Source organism: Copadichromis virginalis, linkage group LG5, assembly GCF_057382275.1.
Source record: "Copadichromis virginalis isolate Kocher_CV1m ecotype Utaka linkage group LG5, C_Virginalis_male_GT1.1, whole genome shotgun sequence".
NCBI classification, from domain to species: Eukaryota; Metazoa; Chordata; class Actinopteri; order Cichliformes; family Cichlidae; genus Copadichromis; species Copadichromis virginalis.
In genome coordinates, this window is record NC_140622.1 from 5333003 (window position 1) to 5350052 (window position 17050).

The 17050-nt window shown below is 41.4% G+C and overlaps 1 protein-coding gene across 5 annotated transcripts in view; it reads left to right on the top strand.

Annotated features, from left to right (window-relative positions):
- Positions 1-799: 799 nt before the first annotated feature.
- setd5 (SET domain containing 5) overlaps positions 800-17050 on the top strand; it is a 29318-nt gene continuing 13067 nt past the window's right edge. For 2 of the 5 annotated variants that reach the window (XM_085455605.1, XM_085455609.1), the window contains exons 1-6: positions 800-1245; positions 13456-13719; positions 15160-15262; positions 15661-15917; positions 16143-16204; positions 16291-16478. In XM_085455605.1, the coding sequence (XP_085311731.1) occupies positions 13649-13719; positions 15160-15262; positions 15661-15917; positions 16143-16204; positions 16291-16478 (681 nt within the window). In that variant the 5' untranslated portion in view covers positions 800-1245; positions 13456-13648. The remainder of the gene's footprint in view (positions 1246-13455; positions 13720-15159; positions 15263-15660; positions 15918-16142; positions 16205-16290; positions 16479-17050) is intronic. The other 3 variants (XM_085455607.1, XM_085455610.1, XM_085455606.1) reach the window with 2 other exon arrangements.

A 17050-nucleotide genomic window follows, 5' to 3' on the forward strand; every position in this document is an offset into this window, starting at 1 on the left:
TTCTGTATAAATGCTAAAATCACAGAAAAAGAAGGTGCTCATTTTTCGGATATAACTCCCGGGAGTGGATTTATTGAGCAACGGCTAGCGTTGTTTTCGTTGTGACGGCCACTTTTTTCTGTACAAGTGTAGGAAAATACTGGTTTCGGCAGCGGGACAGAAGTAGGAGGGACCAGTAATAAGTGGATGCAACCCAGGAGTACTGGTCAAGTTCCCTGTCCAACCCCTCAGCAGACGCTACCAAAACGACACCTCATACTCCATTCATCTGACATATCGGTAGGTGGGGCTGACCCAGTGGGCTAACCCTGCCTTTGGTGTCCCTGGAACTGGGCCCCAGAGACCCCGTGTAGCTAACGCTTGCTACTATGTATTAGTACAAACACTCCTTCCACAGTAGATGAAAGTAACACACAAATAAAAAGCAATAATCCCACTAACGACTTAAAATAAATTCCACGGCATGTGAATTTAATAAAGAACAATTCCCGAAACTCTGAAGGTACAGATCCTCTGCTGGGTATCAAATTATCTCCCGATCCTGCCATTCACTCCTGCCTGTTCACCACCACTACACACATATAATGAAAGGAAATTTTCGCACCACTCCTCAAAGCAGTACCCGCCCTGTTTTACGTAGTAAAAGGAAAAAATAATCGACGCTGCCTTTCGCCAATGACTTGCACGTATATCGCGTGCGTAACATGAGTGACATATTGGAATCGAATCACTGACGAGAGGCGGGAAACATCAGCAAGGGCCGCCCAAGGAGAGGGCCCCTGCACGGTCGCCAGGGAAACCCCGTGGCGTGGTTGTGTGTCAGTTTCGCTGGGACCCGCGGTCGATGCCGGCGAGGAGGGGGATGGGCGCCTCTGCGAATGTAAGGACCGAGACAGAATCAGAGCTCTGTATCACATACAGCAGCTTATGCCCCATTATAAATAGCGATTGTAAATATACAAGACACTAAAATAAACTGATGTATTTGCCGGGGAGCTAATATAGATACTCAATGGATGCAGTGCACGTGAACAGCACAGGGAATTTAACTTTCCGTCTATGCGTGGGAGACCCTGAGAAGTTTGTTTCCTAACCCTGGAGAGGGAGCCACTTATAAGGGCAAAGGATACAGGAGACTCCGAGGCCGATATACAGGCCTGATTGGAATCGATGTTGGGATGCTCTAAGGACTTCCTACTTTACATTATATTACCTCGTTTATACAAGTTTGGAATGCCTCTTTAGGTGAGTACTTAACATTTGTGTCAATTGGCTATATAGTTCTCGCTATATACGAGGGTTTGTAACTATAACCAACACACCAAATAACCATATTTTCCGTCTACCCACCTCAGCTACGAAGCTACATAACTTAGCTAGCTAAGTACCTAGCGCCTACTTCAATTTATTACAATAAGTTATTTCCAGAAGAGTAGTTTGCTTGGCTGGCTAAAAAGCGACCTTTATCGATGGTCTGCCTTACAGGGCTGCTCCGGGCTGTGTCTGGACTTCCGTGCCCTTTTCGTCGGCTCCTCGTGTTGTTTTTTTTATAGCTAGCTCGGTAGTCTGAGAATCCATCACACTGTTAGTTTTGTTGAGCTCTAATGTTCGACCAGTATTTGAACTACGTACGTAAATCTGTTAGTAACATCATGTAAGTTAACACGAGTTTTACTCGTGTAGCATTTAGGCCATTAGAGGTCCCTTAATTATTTTTCTTATTATTTTATTGGTGTTAATGTGAAAGCTAAACGTGTCCCAGTTGGCTGTCGTTCTAACGTTACACGAGTACTTAAGTAAACTGTATTTTTCCACGAGAGAACTAATGTCGTTTTCAAACATTTATAAATAAACTTCAAGTTGTTTAAGTTTGAATACCAAGCCCCCGCAGTGGTTAACCTTACAAATTCAAAACATTAGTAACAGCACACTACACTTTTGCGTTTCTAGGCATGTTATTGTGTTAGTGTCAGATTAGAATACAAATGCATTCTGTTTGTTGGGCTTAAAAGTTCAGAACCAGAGCGCACAGGAAAATGCAAACTTGTTTCACCTTAAGTCAAAAACGATTTGTTGCGTTGTTTATTGACAGCATTGTTTTAAATAGTTTCCATTGTTACCACGAAATTCTCAAAGTGTTTGAAAGTAAAGTCGTGAAATGGTTTGCCACTCATGTAAGCTCAGCGGACAGCTGCTGCGTTGGAGAACGTTAGCAGAGGCAACAAATGCTAACCTAGCCTTTGAGCTAACTTTCTGAATGTTCTGCAGGCAATTGTGTCCTTATTTTGAACCAGTATTCTACAGCTCATACACACGCAGAGAAGTCTTTGATGTGTATACACACGATGATGTGTTTGCAAGCCGAAATCCCGTGGATTTCTGCCCCGAGTTTTATGGAAAATACGGCGCTCACATCATGGTGGTGTTTGCTACATCATGTTAATGCATTTGTCTCATTCCTAGCTTCGCTCGGGTGTGTTGTTCATACTGAAAAAGCTCAGTTGTGCTTTGGCCATATATCTCTTGCCTCTTGTTTTCCCTCTGTGGATGTAGGCTCTAGCTCTAACAAACAGAAAACCAGAGTTGTTGGGTAGTGACTTGCTGTTCTTCACCTCCCCCAACCTACCAACCCCCAGTCTCCGTGGTGGCGGTTAAAAGAAATGGGTGGTATTTCAGAGAGGGGAGCGCTTGTTTCCTTTTTTAGCCTCCATTTTTTTAATTCCAGCGTGTGAGTAGCACTGTTGAAGTCTGACTGTAGCAATCACAACTTTTACTCAAGTTGAAGACTACTAAACGTCTTGTTACGTTTTAACACGTCGTACTTTGTGGTGTTTGACATTCCCAACCTTTTCTTGATTATGACACCGTATTTCGTTTTCACCTACACCTCCGTTGGGGTGAGAAGGAAAAAAGCTCTGGATTGTTATTCAATTTCGAAGTTTAGATTAGAGTATCTCTATGCAAAGTAATAGCATAAAACAATACCTTTCCCTGTGTGGCTTATTTCATGATGAGCGTATTTCGGAATACAAACTGTTGCCCAGTTTGTTGCCAGAGTAGAGTTTCTCCTCTGAGTCGCACCACATAAGCTTGCATTGTGCGGAGCTGAAATTCGGCGCTGTGGACGCAGCAAGTAGAGAAGGGAGACAGTGCTTTTGCTTTGGTAGGACAGTTGAATCAAAACCACTGGACGTGAGATCTGTCTTGAATTCACAAGGGCTTTATTTTGTCTCATTTCCATTATTATTTTTTCATTTATTTTAGTTTTAAATTACTTATGTAACTGAATACTATACTATGAACCCAGATGGTAATCGTTAAGTTATTTGTTGTTTGGTTGCTCACCACTAAAAATCTACCTAATAAGGAGATTTGAGGCTACAAAACATATGTGGCTTCTTCTCCACTGAGCCCTCTTTTACCTAGCTTCATGAGTACAAAGGTTACACGTGCCTTGCTGGGGGTTCAGCCAGAGTTAAGTATTTGGATCGATCTGTATGACTATTGGAAGCCAGATCAGTTTTCCAAGGATTGTTTTGATCGGTTGCAACTAGCATTCTCTGAATATGTTTCCTGTCTTTTAATAGACAGAGTGAGCTGCAGTCCCCCCCCTCCCCCCCATTTCTTATCTTGAACAAACAATACACTTACTAACAGAGACAAAGACATGGGAGAGAGTAAGAAATGCATCTAGTATTTAGGACAGGGGCAAGTACATACAGCAGCAAACGTTACTTACTTGACCCACCACTCCAAGGAAGCTAAAACTGTACTGCTGGGTTGCTTGTTACTGCTCTGTCGGAAAGCCTTCTGCCATATTGGTTTTCCAGGCCTATCAAGTAGCTTTGCATATGTTTTAGCGAGAGGTGTGTGTTTTTGTGGTGGGGGTAGGGGTAGTTACATCAGTTAGGCTGTCTTTGAGAGCATAATAATTAGTACTTGTGTGTACATGTGAGTGGAAATGTCTGAGGGACATGGACCCTTCTTTCCCACTATGGGCCGCTGAAAATTTGGCAATATGAAGAATGTGCAGACAGACAAGGTTAGCTTGGCCCAGTTTTTGTGTTGGTGAGAAATGCTCCGCTTCACTTAATAATTTTCACCTAGCAATTTAAGACAAAGACATATAACTGCTTCATGACATGTCCTTGAAAGCATAATTGGCCCGAGTAGGCACTGTGGATCATGCAAAATCTTTAGAGATTTTTAACTCTGGTTTATGTTTATGTACAGAGGAGAATAAAGCAGGATGTTGGCCTATTTCCAAATGAAGACAGGATTCTCTCTGCGTGCAGACAGTGGGAGAAGGGCGCAGGGATTGTTGCTGTGAGGGAAAAGGGGGGGGGGGGACCCTATCCTCTTAGCTTTCCATTTGCATGCTGATGACACTCTGTATCATTACATGGAGGGCAGGTGTAGCTATTGATATTGTAATAAGGTTTTGTGTGTGCTGTGCTCATGTGATCAAGTTAGCCAAGTTACCATTGTGGTTCCATGTAACCTGTATTCACTTCAGTGAATATGTCATATGCATTTTAGTTGCGGTGCATTTTATTAACAATGTTTTATTCCTTAAATACAAATTAATCTTTTTTAAAATAAATTTTTAAAGTGTTATTTATCTTTTTAATATCTTCAATACCCTTGAGCTACCCATCAAGCCTTTTTTTCTTAATTTTAGGTACATATTACTTTCTCCTCTGTAGCATTTCCTCTGCAGCCGCTGTGTGTTATGCGGCTTGCTGTCTTTCACAACAGGGTTAAAAACAAGTCCCTGTGACGCCTGCCTTAGTGGTGGCTTCCTATTGGTGCATGAGCTCTGAAGTTGCTCCAATGGGGCGCAGCTCTTCCTCAGTGCTGGGGGAGCAGTGTTGCAGAGGGCTGCGCTGGTTAATTCTGTTTTGTGCCGAGAAGCAATGCTTCTTGGGAGAATAATGGAGGAGGAGGAGGCGGCTAGGGTTAAAAAAAAAAAAAAAAGAAACACAAGGCTGAAGGGGGGTGAAGCAGGCAATCTATGTAATCGTCTCTTTTGCTTGCTTGCTTGCTCTTTCTCTCTCTCTCTCCTTGTTTTAGTGCACTGTGATGTTGTGTCCTTCATTTCCTTTTCTTTGTCTTACCTCACATTGCTCATCTTGCTCTCTACTGGTATGTGGTTTTGCATACAGCTTAGAGTTTCTGTCTGTCCCGTCCACCTTTTGAACTGCAGGCAGCCATTTTAGACTTCGCCACATTAATCCTGTTTCTTTCTTTCCTCTCCAGTCTTACTGCCTCTTCCAGTGCTCACCACAATAATAATTGTGATGATGATGAACTGCCCAGCTGTTTTGTAAAAAACATCAGATTGGAAAATCTAAAAGGACAAATCTGGATGTGAGTGCCCTGAGGGTGCTGTCAGTCTGGTAGAAAGCTTAAAAATAAAACAGAGCAGAAGGAAAAGCATTTTTTTGGTACCAAAGTCAATCCAGACAAGAGTCTGCTGCAGATGCCCTTTTTTCTAATGCACAACACTGGGACTAAAAATGGGGTAAATGAGTGACCAGTGCAACCTGGGGGGGGAGAGAGGGAGAGAGAGAGGGACATCTGACTTGGACTATGAAAGGCTTATATATAACAGCAGTTCAAAATGGCTGCCAAGGTCCACTCTTTTCTCCTTTGAGTGACACCTTCCAGTCTCACACCAGAAAGTACAGCATATGTATGCTGCAGCAACGTGGTGGCAGGGCAAGGCCTCATGCCACTCTAGATAATACTGTCACCCAAAAGAGGAAATGGAAATGTCATGTAAATGTGTTTGTCATGCAGTGAGATCACGTGGTGTAGGACAGAGGGTTTATATTATGTCAGAGCATGAGCTTACCTAACAACAAGATTCCTCCTCCTTTTGTGTGTGTGTGTGGGGGGTGGGGAGCTTCCTCTCATACCTTTGCTAGACTACTCCTTGGAAAATATCTCTTCCCACATTTAGTAGTATTTTAAAGGGAATTCTGCTATTCATGAAAACTCGAGTGTTCTCTGAAGCTTTTTAAAATGTTTAGCTTAGTTAGCTCCCCAACAGAGAAATTTTCAGTTGAGGTTTATCACTACAGTAACCCTGTTGGTTATTATCCTTTTAATGTTGCTGTTGTTTTGGTGCGCTGAGTCAGTCTTTAATAGCAGCCCATTTGACTTCGACTTCAGGGGAAGAATGACCATACAGGTGTGGCAGAAAGACACTGTCTGAATTTTGCTTAGTCCTTTGTTTGTTCCTCTTCAGGGTTACTGAGCCTGAAATGGACAGTAGCTGGCTTGTTTGGCTTGAAACAGATGATTGATTTTATGTCATGCTTAGCCCTGCTGTCGACTGCTCTCTCCCTCACCCTTCTTACAGCACCCACTTGGCCTTTGTTCTCTATTGTGTGTCTCTCATCTCCAGTCTGGTCCTGGTCCATTCAGGCAGCTGGACATTGTTGTGTTAATGGCAGGCCACACTGCGCTCCCAGGAAGCTTGACCGCTCAGCATGACAACAGCCACATCATGGCTAAAGTTGAAGCATTATCTAGTGACAGATAAACTCAGCTGCAAGTCACTATAGCATATAATATTCTTAACTGTGTGTGGACCTGATGCTTGCATCACTTATTCATACTTTGTCCCTTTACCCACATGTTTTGAGGTTATGCAGAGTAGGCTTTGTTGTTTATATTTGTGTACAGTTGCCTGAACAGTTGGCTGATGCCTCAGTCAGATCACAGCTTGTTCCAGGAGCATTCTCAGCTGGCTGGCTGTGTGGAAACCATATCTGTTTCAGGCAGCTCTTGCACTTTGTAATTGTGGTTGAAGCCCACGATTATGCTGCTGCAGTGCAGTGAGGGATAGTCTGTAGTCCCAAGTATCTGAATGTTTCATCTTGTTTATTCAAATGTTCTATTTTGCCTGGTTCAAAGATTTCAGGGAAGAGAATGACACAGTTTGGAATAAGCTACTGATTGAGCTGTGTGGGTGATTTTTGCCTTCTTTTTATGAGAATAATAATAGTAATATTTTGTTGCTTGAGAGAAACAAACTGTTATGTCACCATGGCAGTGGAAGCCATTGTTAGTCATATTAAAATGTACAAATGAACTACGTGGATAAAAATACCTTCCATAAAGGCCATCTTTTCATATCCTCCCTTAAGAGGCTCATTATCCTGTAGATGTTCTGTGTTTAGAGAAATCTGCGAAGCAGCATTATAATGCATGTCAAAATGCTCGGTACAAATCTATGTTAAAGTCCCTCACATCCTGTTTAGTGTGTGTGTGTGTGTGTGTGTGTGTGTGTGTTTATCATTTTGTTTTATTGTGAATTTGTTTGGGTAAGTGTGAAATAAGATCTGGACTGAGCCATGCTCTCCCTGACCGCATATCCCGTTTGTCTTTAAGCCAGGCCCTATTGATTTGCCTGCTCTTCATCTTCTATTTCCTTTTGCTGTTGCTTAGAGTGCAGTTCAACCTGCACATTTCTGGGGAATGGCAGATATATTCATATCCTGCCTAGTACAGCCAGCATGTGTGCGGGGGCAGAGTGAGGGGGTTGGTGTAATCTCACTGGACTGTACGTGTTGTGGAGGCTTGGTCGGGCACAGGTGGACACTGTGCATGGACATGATGTTAAACTCCAGTTTTGTTTTTGGGGAATTTTTTGCTTTTGTTGTTGTTGTTTTTGTTTATGTTTGTGCCTGTGAAGACCACTTATTGGTTTCATCAAAGCTATAGGTGGCAAGACATGGTGTTTGGCCTGCTTCGCCAGTTAATTTAATGTCTTAGTCAAAATTGTAATGGCACATAAAATAGAAAAAAAAAATGCACGCACAGGTTAATCTTTGTGAAATTGAAATCTGAGAATAGCCACTGGCTTTGTATTTCTTTCATTTTCAGAAAGAAAAACAAAGCCAGTGGTTGTTTTTCAGTGTTCTACCTGTAGTGTAGTGTACCTGTAGTGCCATGTTCTTTGTCTCTTGGAGGTCATTTAGCTCTTAGTGTAGCTTCAAAAACAGTATTTTAAATTTGCAACACTGAAGTCAACATTTTACTGTAAACAAAATGGCCACAGTACATGCTCTAGAGTTTGTTCAGTTGACTTAATTGCATTTATTCCAGTGCTGTGCCTTTCTCACATGGTAATATCAGCATTACCTTAATGCAGAAGTGATATTGCAGTCCTATTCTAAGGCTTGGAGGTGAAGGATTTTATAACTCGTTCTTAAATGCTACTCAAATGTTGTATAGTTCTAGTCAACCACATTACTGGATCATTTTTAGAAGGAAGGTTGGTACTCTAGCCTTCTCGAATGTTGTGGAGATGTACAGCTCATTGTCCTGGTTGGTGGTGTTGAACTGGTCACTGCCATTGTACATTGAAAAAACGAGAATAAAAATTTATCTGAGTAGCATTTCTGGCATAGATTACCAAGGGCAGTTTGTGAAGTTGGCTAGTTGCACCATCTAAAACAAAGCCGTATTCCTCAAGGACACATTATCTGTATTGGGATTGAAAATGTTGGTGTAATGCTTACCAGCAGCAGGTATGATGCTAAACTTTTGAACATTCACCATAGTTTTTTGTTACTCGTTCGATGTGGTAAACCAAATCTGGACTTCCTGTCGTTTTGTAGTTTTTATTGACTTAATCTGTACATTTCTTTAGAACAATGTTTTGTTTTTGTTCGTTTATTTGCCAAATTAATATGGTCCATCATGTAAGGTCGTTATAATTTGGTTACATAAAGACTTGGTTAATAGTGCTGCAGTAGAGGAAATGATCTGGACTAAGATTAAATTTGCCATTCTGTTGTTATTTGTGAAGCACCATGTTAGATTGTGTGTGCATATATGGCCTAAATGTTATGCATCTATCTGCCACCAGATGCCGTCTTGTTGTTGAGAAATGCCAAACATCTGTTACTCTAGGCCTGATCTTATTATTAACACTATTACCGTAGCTTACCTCCACCCGTGTGTGAATGTGAGAGTGAATGAATAGTGGCATTGTAAAGCGCTTTGGGTGCCTTGAAACTAGCCTTGAAAAGCGCTATATAAATCCAATTTTTTTTTATTATTATTATTATTATTATTATTATTATTATTATTAGAATTAGAATGAGATCACGGATACCGGTAGCATAAATGAGCTTTATCCGAAAGGTGGATGAGCTCTGGCCTGGCAATAGGATGACAAGTTTAGTCATTCTGGAGGGGTTCAGAGTAGAGCCGGTACTCCTCAACATCGAAAAGAAGATGGCTGTTGCCTCCAGGGTAAGCTGTTCCAGCCTGGCATGTCCTACCAGGTCGAGGCTCTGGCGTTGATCTGGGACGTGCTGGGAATATTACAGTATTTTAGGACCATAAGGCGCACCGGATTATAAGGCGCACTGTCGATGAGCGGGTCTGTTTTCATACATAAGGCGCACTGAATTATAAGGCGCATTAAGCGAAACAAAATCGGATCAAACTTTACTCAGCTTACTCTTTTTGCTTAACTTCCGTACCATTGATTCATTAATATTGAAATCTCTCGCAGCTGCTCCAATCCCTTGTTGTTGCAGTATATTAATGAATAACCTCGTAATGTGGATGGATTATCTCTGTTGTTCTCCTGAAGTTTGGTCCATTTACAGCATCAGGAGCCCTCACGTTAACTTTTATTAAGTAAAAAAAAAAAGTCAGCGTTCATCCCTCCAGCTTCACTGTGTTTATGTTATGCTAACATAGCTGTGTCGCTAGCGATCACATAGCACAGCATTATATACCAGCTAGCCCAACTTCAGTAACCCTACAAACGTCACTGCTGTTTAGTTTTCTGTCTTCATTTATGTTGGAAGTGATAGCAGAGCTGTACGTTTAATTTTTTCAGAAATCTCTGTCAGAACATGCTATATCATGTTTTTAGGTGGAAACTAGCGAGCTAACTTCCTGCTGACTTCTGTTTTCATGGATGCCTGGATGTTAAACTTAATTGTTACACCTGGTAAAGCAGCAACACTGATAATTTTATTAAAGGTGAAAATTTTTAGTTTTTAACTCTCAGTGATGCTGCAGTGTTCGTTTGACTTTGGGGCCTGAAGCGGACGGAGGACCTGGATTACTCCGCCAGGCGCCTGACTACGGTAGCCGTAATGCTCCGATAATCCATCAAGCGGTGCAGCTTCATAACTTACTAAAGTCATACTAAAACATTTTTGACAGATTTTTGAGCGCCGTGTACCTCATAAAATCGGTTCGAGGTCAGTAAGCACAACCAGAAATCATACATAAGCTGCACTGGATTATAAGGTGTACTGTCAATTTTGGAGAAATTTAAAGTTAAGTGCGACTTACATTGTGGAAAATATGGTATGTCTATGAGCTGGCCTGGGAAAGGCTTGGCATTTCCCTGGTTAAGCTGGTGGAGGTAGCTGACGAGAGGGAGATCTGGGATTCCTTGCTGGTGCTCCCGTGACCCACTTCAGATAAGAAAATAGCTGGATGATGTTGTTTTGTTATTTTAGAGTTTATCTTTTAGTGCAGTGCGTGAGCAGCGTACATCATTCATAGTGTGGCGCATTGTGTTATGCACTATTCAGACGCAGTTCATTCATTTTTCTGATGTTAATTTGTCATATTTTAATAATATATATGCATGCTCGTCACTATATGAAATGTGCTCACTATTTAAACCAGGTATTTGTACAATATACAAAGACTCGTCTGGCATTATGAGAGAGATTTAAGTGACGTTTGTGTCTCCTTATGAGCTGTTCATTTTGTGTGCATGTTCCTCCCCTTTGGACTTGTCTCCGAAATGGCCTCTGTTCTACTGAAGTGAAAAGACTTTGAGCCTTTTGGTAATTTGAGCCCAGTATTCATGGCTGGAGGAATGAACAAGGGAGAGAGGGTGGTGTTAGGGAGGAGAAGCGAGGTAAAGAAAGGCTTTCCTTCTTCGTATGGAATTTACCTCCCTAGCACCCCGTCTGGTTCTTTTGGAAGGATCCCAAGTAGTGAGACTTTGAGTTGGGTAGGCCCAAGGTGTCTATTTCTGAGGCAGTGATCTTCCACAGGGATCGCCAGCAGCTTAAAGAGCCCCTGAATGAGGTGCTCTACTACATGCCATCTTCTAAATATCTAAATCTGAGGCAAACTTCAGTTAGTCGTTGTCTGTCTGTGCTTGTTGTTTGTTTTCATGTATCCAGTAAGTCATGCTTAAAGAGCAGTTCCTGAAAGAGCGAAATATTTTTGTGTGTATGTGTCTTGTGTCCTTATCTGATAGATGCATGGGAGCTGTTTTCTTCTTGTCACCTTCCCATGTGCATAGGCACATGTGCATTTTCAGCTCTATGGTGCTGACATTCTTTTTGACAGTGAGCTGACCTTGACATTATTGGAAGCTCCCAATCTTTCTGTAGTTGTCTTGGGGCTGGGGCACAAGGGCAGCACTCGCTGTAGCCAAGGGACCACTCTAGAAATGTCATGCATCCTGTTGTTCTTAATTAACATGGATGCCTGCTATTAAAGCAGCCTGTTTGAGTGTCGGGCTTACTCTTGTTGCAATGGATCTTATCACTATGGGGTTTTATAAGCTAATGTATCTATTTGCTTGTTTGACCAGGGGATGACCTTGGTGAGAGCCAAATCCTCTCATTGTCGTGTGAACAGCGCACAGGAAGACGTGTTCCTCTTTCTGCAGATCTTGCCTTTAGCTCCGCTTCTGTCAGGGTTGTTGAGCGAGCGCAAGCAGGAGAACAAGATACAGTGTGGGTCAGTGTTTCAGCTAAGTGTGGTCACATGACAAGAGGGATGGGCCTCATCTTGAATGACTCACCTCTACAGCTGTCTGAGCAAAAAAGCGCCTCCTATTGGTTTCTCCATTACTGCATCCTGATGGGAGTGTAAGCAGAGCTGTAAATCCCCTGGTTGTTTTTTCTGCTCTTTGAATAGTCTCACCTCCCTCCTCCATGTTAAACACCTCCGTATGGATAAGAGATGGGCCCATCACACAATGTCCTTATCAAGTTATCATTGTAGACGCAGGCAGATAAATGCTCTCTTCGACTACATGAAGCCTTTATTGTCAAGATGACTCAGCAAATTTGGTTCTTCGTTATTTGTGCAACAGTGGGTTTCCTGTTTAATGTTTAGGTTATGTGGTCGTGGCAACCTGACAACACTGTCAGTTTTCAGTCAAGGCAGTAACCTGTTGTAAACTCTGGTAGTTGTTTATATATTAATGTTTATATATGGTAAAGTGCCCTTATAAACAAGCCCTGTCTTTTTCATTAGGGAATGTACATTCAGTTAGTGGTCATCTTTTTGTGTCTAATCAGAAATATGGACTTCACCATAAATGTTGACCTTTGGAAAGCTGTTGGAAAAAAAAATGTTGGAGGCAACTCAGTAACTTATTCATTGTTTAATCAAACAGCTGTGACAAGGAAAGTTGTTTGAGTAGGTATAGAGTCAGCGTTTCACTAAACATAAGTCTGTAGCCTTTTTTCAATGCTGACACTCTGATTCCATAACAGGAAAACCACACTAAATATGAAAATGATTAACAGCTGCATTCAATTTAGCTGTGTGTCCAGGTTCCTGGCATTGCACACACTTTCCCTTTGGTTTACTGCAGTGATTTGCAACCAAGGGTACAAGTACCTTCGTGGGTGGGAGTCAGGGTTGCTTTCGTGGGAAGTAACTGACGGTCCACTCCCCAATAAAACACTTAAATAAACAAAAGTAAGAACAGGAAGTATAAATTAACTGCTAGGTGTCATGAAAAACCTGTAGAAATACACAAACAAATACAAAAATACCTTACTTGGTACTGGTAACAAGTGAAACCTTTTTGTTAAAGGCCTACACGAGAAGTTGCAACTAGCTAACAATAAGGATAAATGAGCAGAAATGTTAGCTAAACATAACAGAAAAAATACTATGTTTAGCAAACAGTTATGTTTTGTAAGACATTTGAAAATTATTAGCTGTAAATACAGTTAGCAGTTAATTATGCTCTAAACATAAAGAGTAAACCATTTGACTTTTCATTTTTAAAGGATTTGACTAAATGTAAATGATAAATACTGCAGTTGAAATGTCAGGCAATAGGTATGGATGAATAGTTGTTGGATGACAGTTTGCAAAAAAGTGAAATGGATATGAAATGTGAGTAAATTGTTCTTGAGTCCAAGATTTTCAGGAAATGGGGCAAAAAGGTTGGCATTTGATGCCTTACTGGAACCGTTTTATATCTGTGCCATTCCTGATATTACATTTAAATCACAATAATACTTCCTGTTTTATAATATTAGACACACAAAGCTGTCTATAGAAGATAACATGTCTATGATTGAATATGCAGTTCATTCCAAGATGCATTGCTTATTTTGAGCCATTCGTTGATTGTCTGTATTCAGGCAATGGATCTGTATGTAACTGATGGCATGTCTGTCTTGTACCCATTCTTCTCAGGTCCCCCATGACCGTGAGCCGTGGGCTACGGCTCGGCGGCACCCCACCTCTGGAGTGGTCTGTTGCTGTAATTGGGACCCTGTGATTCCTCGCTTCACCTCTCCTCCTTCCCCTATCCCATCCTGTCCCCCCCCTTCCCCTCCCCTTCCTCCCCCCTCTTCCCCCCCTCCCACGCGTCGCTGTGCTGGACGTCATGAGCATAGTAATCGCTCTGGGAGTCACCACACCTGAAACGTCTTATTCAGATATGGCTGCTGGATCAGAGTACGTAGTCAGTTTCAGCAAGGTGTGACTTGCAAGAAATGTTCTGTAAGAGCTGGGTTTTGTTGTTAAGATCATCAGCTCTACTGATAAAATGTTTCCCAACCTCCTTATACTCATATGCGGATGTAACATGGCTTAAATAGAACAAGAGTGCCAGGAAAACAAACTTCCTGTTTAACCTGATTATCTACATGTATTGCTACTGTACTGCACAACAAGGAGTCAGATAAGTTTTCAACCATATCCAGAGATGTCTGGAAAATGTGCGTTTATGTGGAACTATATAATGCTCTAGCTGCTCATTATTTGTTAAACATAAGCGTTAATGTGGTTGAACAGGGAATTTAAGATTGCAAAGATCTGACCAAGGGCAAAAGAGTAAAGTAGCTTGAGTGCTCAGGGCAAAAGAAATGCTGAAAGCAATGGCAGTAGTCATCATAAAGCAGAACATTTTCTTTCTGTTTGAAGGGCATTTCCTGTGTTTGGAAAATGTGATTATTTGTTTCTAACAAAGTATGAATATGATGCTAACACTGCTGCACCCCCAGTGCCCTCTAAGATGAATTCAAGAAGCGCTTACACAATGCATAATCAAATGTGTTATTTTGAAATAATTTCTAAGGGGACTGCTTTGTACTTTGAACATAAAACTGTAACATGATGTTACATGAAGTCTGTATTTTGATAGACATTGAAAAAAATACCAGATGTGACATTTTGACATGAATTTTCAAGGTTGTTTTAAGTTGACTTGAGACAACCACTGTCTGTTACACAGACAAAAAGAACAGCCAATATCCAAGAGTTGAATTATTCTCCCTGTGTCACAGGTTCTTATCTTCCACCTCTTATTAAGCAGCTAGATGTATGTTGTTCTTCTCCATGCCCGAACTATTGAATAGCATCTGAAAAAATGTATACAGACAGATCAAGTGAGCACAGTTGCCACTTCTTTGAAGGTAAATCTGCCTACGTGACTGAGGTTATTTGGAATGCAGTTGGACCCTTTCCCATCCAACCCTGTTCATGGCCCCCTTCAGTTTCCTGCAAAGCTCAGGCAGGGGAGTTTAAAAAAAAAAAAAAAAAAAAGACAGACAGACATACTACACACACAGTGGTTATTTATTATTATTATTTTTTTTAACCTTGATGTTAGCTTCAGTATTGGAGTACGAGGCAAGAGTAGGAAAGGTTGTTCCTGGTCTGGTTAGACCTTAACTAAAGGGCGAGGGAGTTGCATAACATAATGGCGGCCCACATTCCATTTCCTAAATTGCTGCTCTTCCAGGCAGGGCAGCGAGTGAAGGATCTTGGTGCCATCTAGTGACTGATCTTTATTAAAACAGATGCTTGTGTAACAAAGTGGGGAAATGTCTACAGCATTATCTATGTGTCGCTTACAATGTTTTAAATATATATATATATTGTTATTTTTTCCAGCCCTGAGTCAGTTGAAGCAAGCCCTGCAGTGAATGAGAAAAACTACAACAACCACAGCTGTGGGAGCGCACAGAGTCATGGGTATCGGGGGCTACCATATGCTGTGAGTTCATACGGCTCTTCCCTAATCATCAGCTCTAATCATAGCATGTCTTATTGAAGTATTACTTTTCATAATGGGAGTACTTGTGTACAATTGTGAATGTTTTAGTGGCTTAAAATGACCCAGTTTAATCTATCTGATCTTTCCTTTTTCCTAATCTTTTCAAGTGTCTTCTGTTATGATTTCACAATAAGAGTAAAACTAAGAACTGGTGATGTTTGTAGTTTAGATGTATAAATATGAGTCCTGCTATTAGTCTTTGGTAACCACACACTACTTCTGGTATTAACAACTGAACTGTTTCACATACTTGGTTTTTTTTTTTTTTTTTTTGCCCTCATTTTCATTCGTCTCCATTTTCCGTTTCCCTTTTTTGCCTGAACACCCGTTGTTTGAAGATGCAACAGTCTTCCGTTGTGTGTTGTCAGGATCACAACTATGGCGCGCCCCCTCCCCCAACCCCACCCGCCTCCCCGCTCTCTCAAACCATCATTCCCCGTATGGATCTCAACGGCGTGGTACGCAGCTCTCACTATCACGATACTGCTGAGGACAACTCGGCCGACAGCGACAGCTCCTCAGAGGAGGATGGGGCCTCCTGGTGTCACTGCAACCTGACGCCGGACGGCCTGCTCATCAAATGCGACAACTGCAGGTGAGACGTGTAAAAGCCCTTCTTGTCTGAATGCTGGAACATAGGTTCCAACTGCTGTAACTGGTACAAGTGTGTAGCACTTAACCTGTTTAATGGAAATAAGAGAAAATTATTTTTTATTAAAATTCAGGCTGTGACAATAATACAACATGCGGTAAAAGCCTTTATGACATCGCCCCCTTTAATTTTTTTTGTCTGATTTGTTTTGTTGCCTTTGTATCACAGGGGACTGGACAGAAGGAAAGGAGTAAAAGGCCAACACAGGAAAAAAACAGAAAATGTCTCAGGTATCACAGTTCACTTCATAAACTACAGTTTTCATCTCAGAGAAGGCGGTTTATCAACACCTGTTTATTTGCTCTTTTTTTTGTAGCTGGAGAGAGTAGCGCAACCGAGAGTGGTGATGAAGAGGTGTCACCCTCCACCATCTCCTATACTGCCACCCAGCACACACCAACCAGCATCAAACTCACTGTCAACAGAGTCAAAAGGAGCAAATCCAAAAAGAGGAAGAAGAGCACAGAGAAGGCCCGTGGAACACAGAAGGCCAAGAAGATTAAAGTGAGTAAAGCAGAGTATGAGAAAATACAGTTTCCCACACACAGGTGCCTGTTATTATTTCTACATGGCTTCATCTTGTCATTGCACGCCCTGCATCTTACAATATTAAGTACCTTGAGGTGACTGTGGTTTGGTGCTATATAAATAAGATTTAATTGAATCAGTTAAAGTATATTAAAATTTCTTCATTCTTCGTTTACAATTTTAGTTAATTTGATGTTAACTAGCTAGCGCACAGCTCTTCCCACAGGCTCATTACATTACTTTTGTGGTTCCCGATGCCAGTCGGCTGCTCTCCGGGAGATCCTCCTGTCCTATAAACTTCAACTGATTGTTGGTTGTTCTTGAAATTGGGAGTATATTAACTGAATGCAATGCTAGCAGGTGGGGCAGATTCAGCTATTCTTATTGTATTTTAATGTTTCATCTAAGAAAATCATCTTTTATGCACACAATACATGCATGGACACACAAACCCTCTCTGCCTCATAAGATTACATTGTGTAAGATCCACAATGGAGTTTGTTTTGTTTTTTTTCTCTTGTGCTGCTTTTCTTGTACTGATATATTGA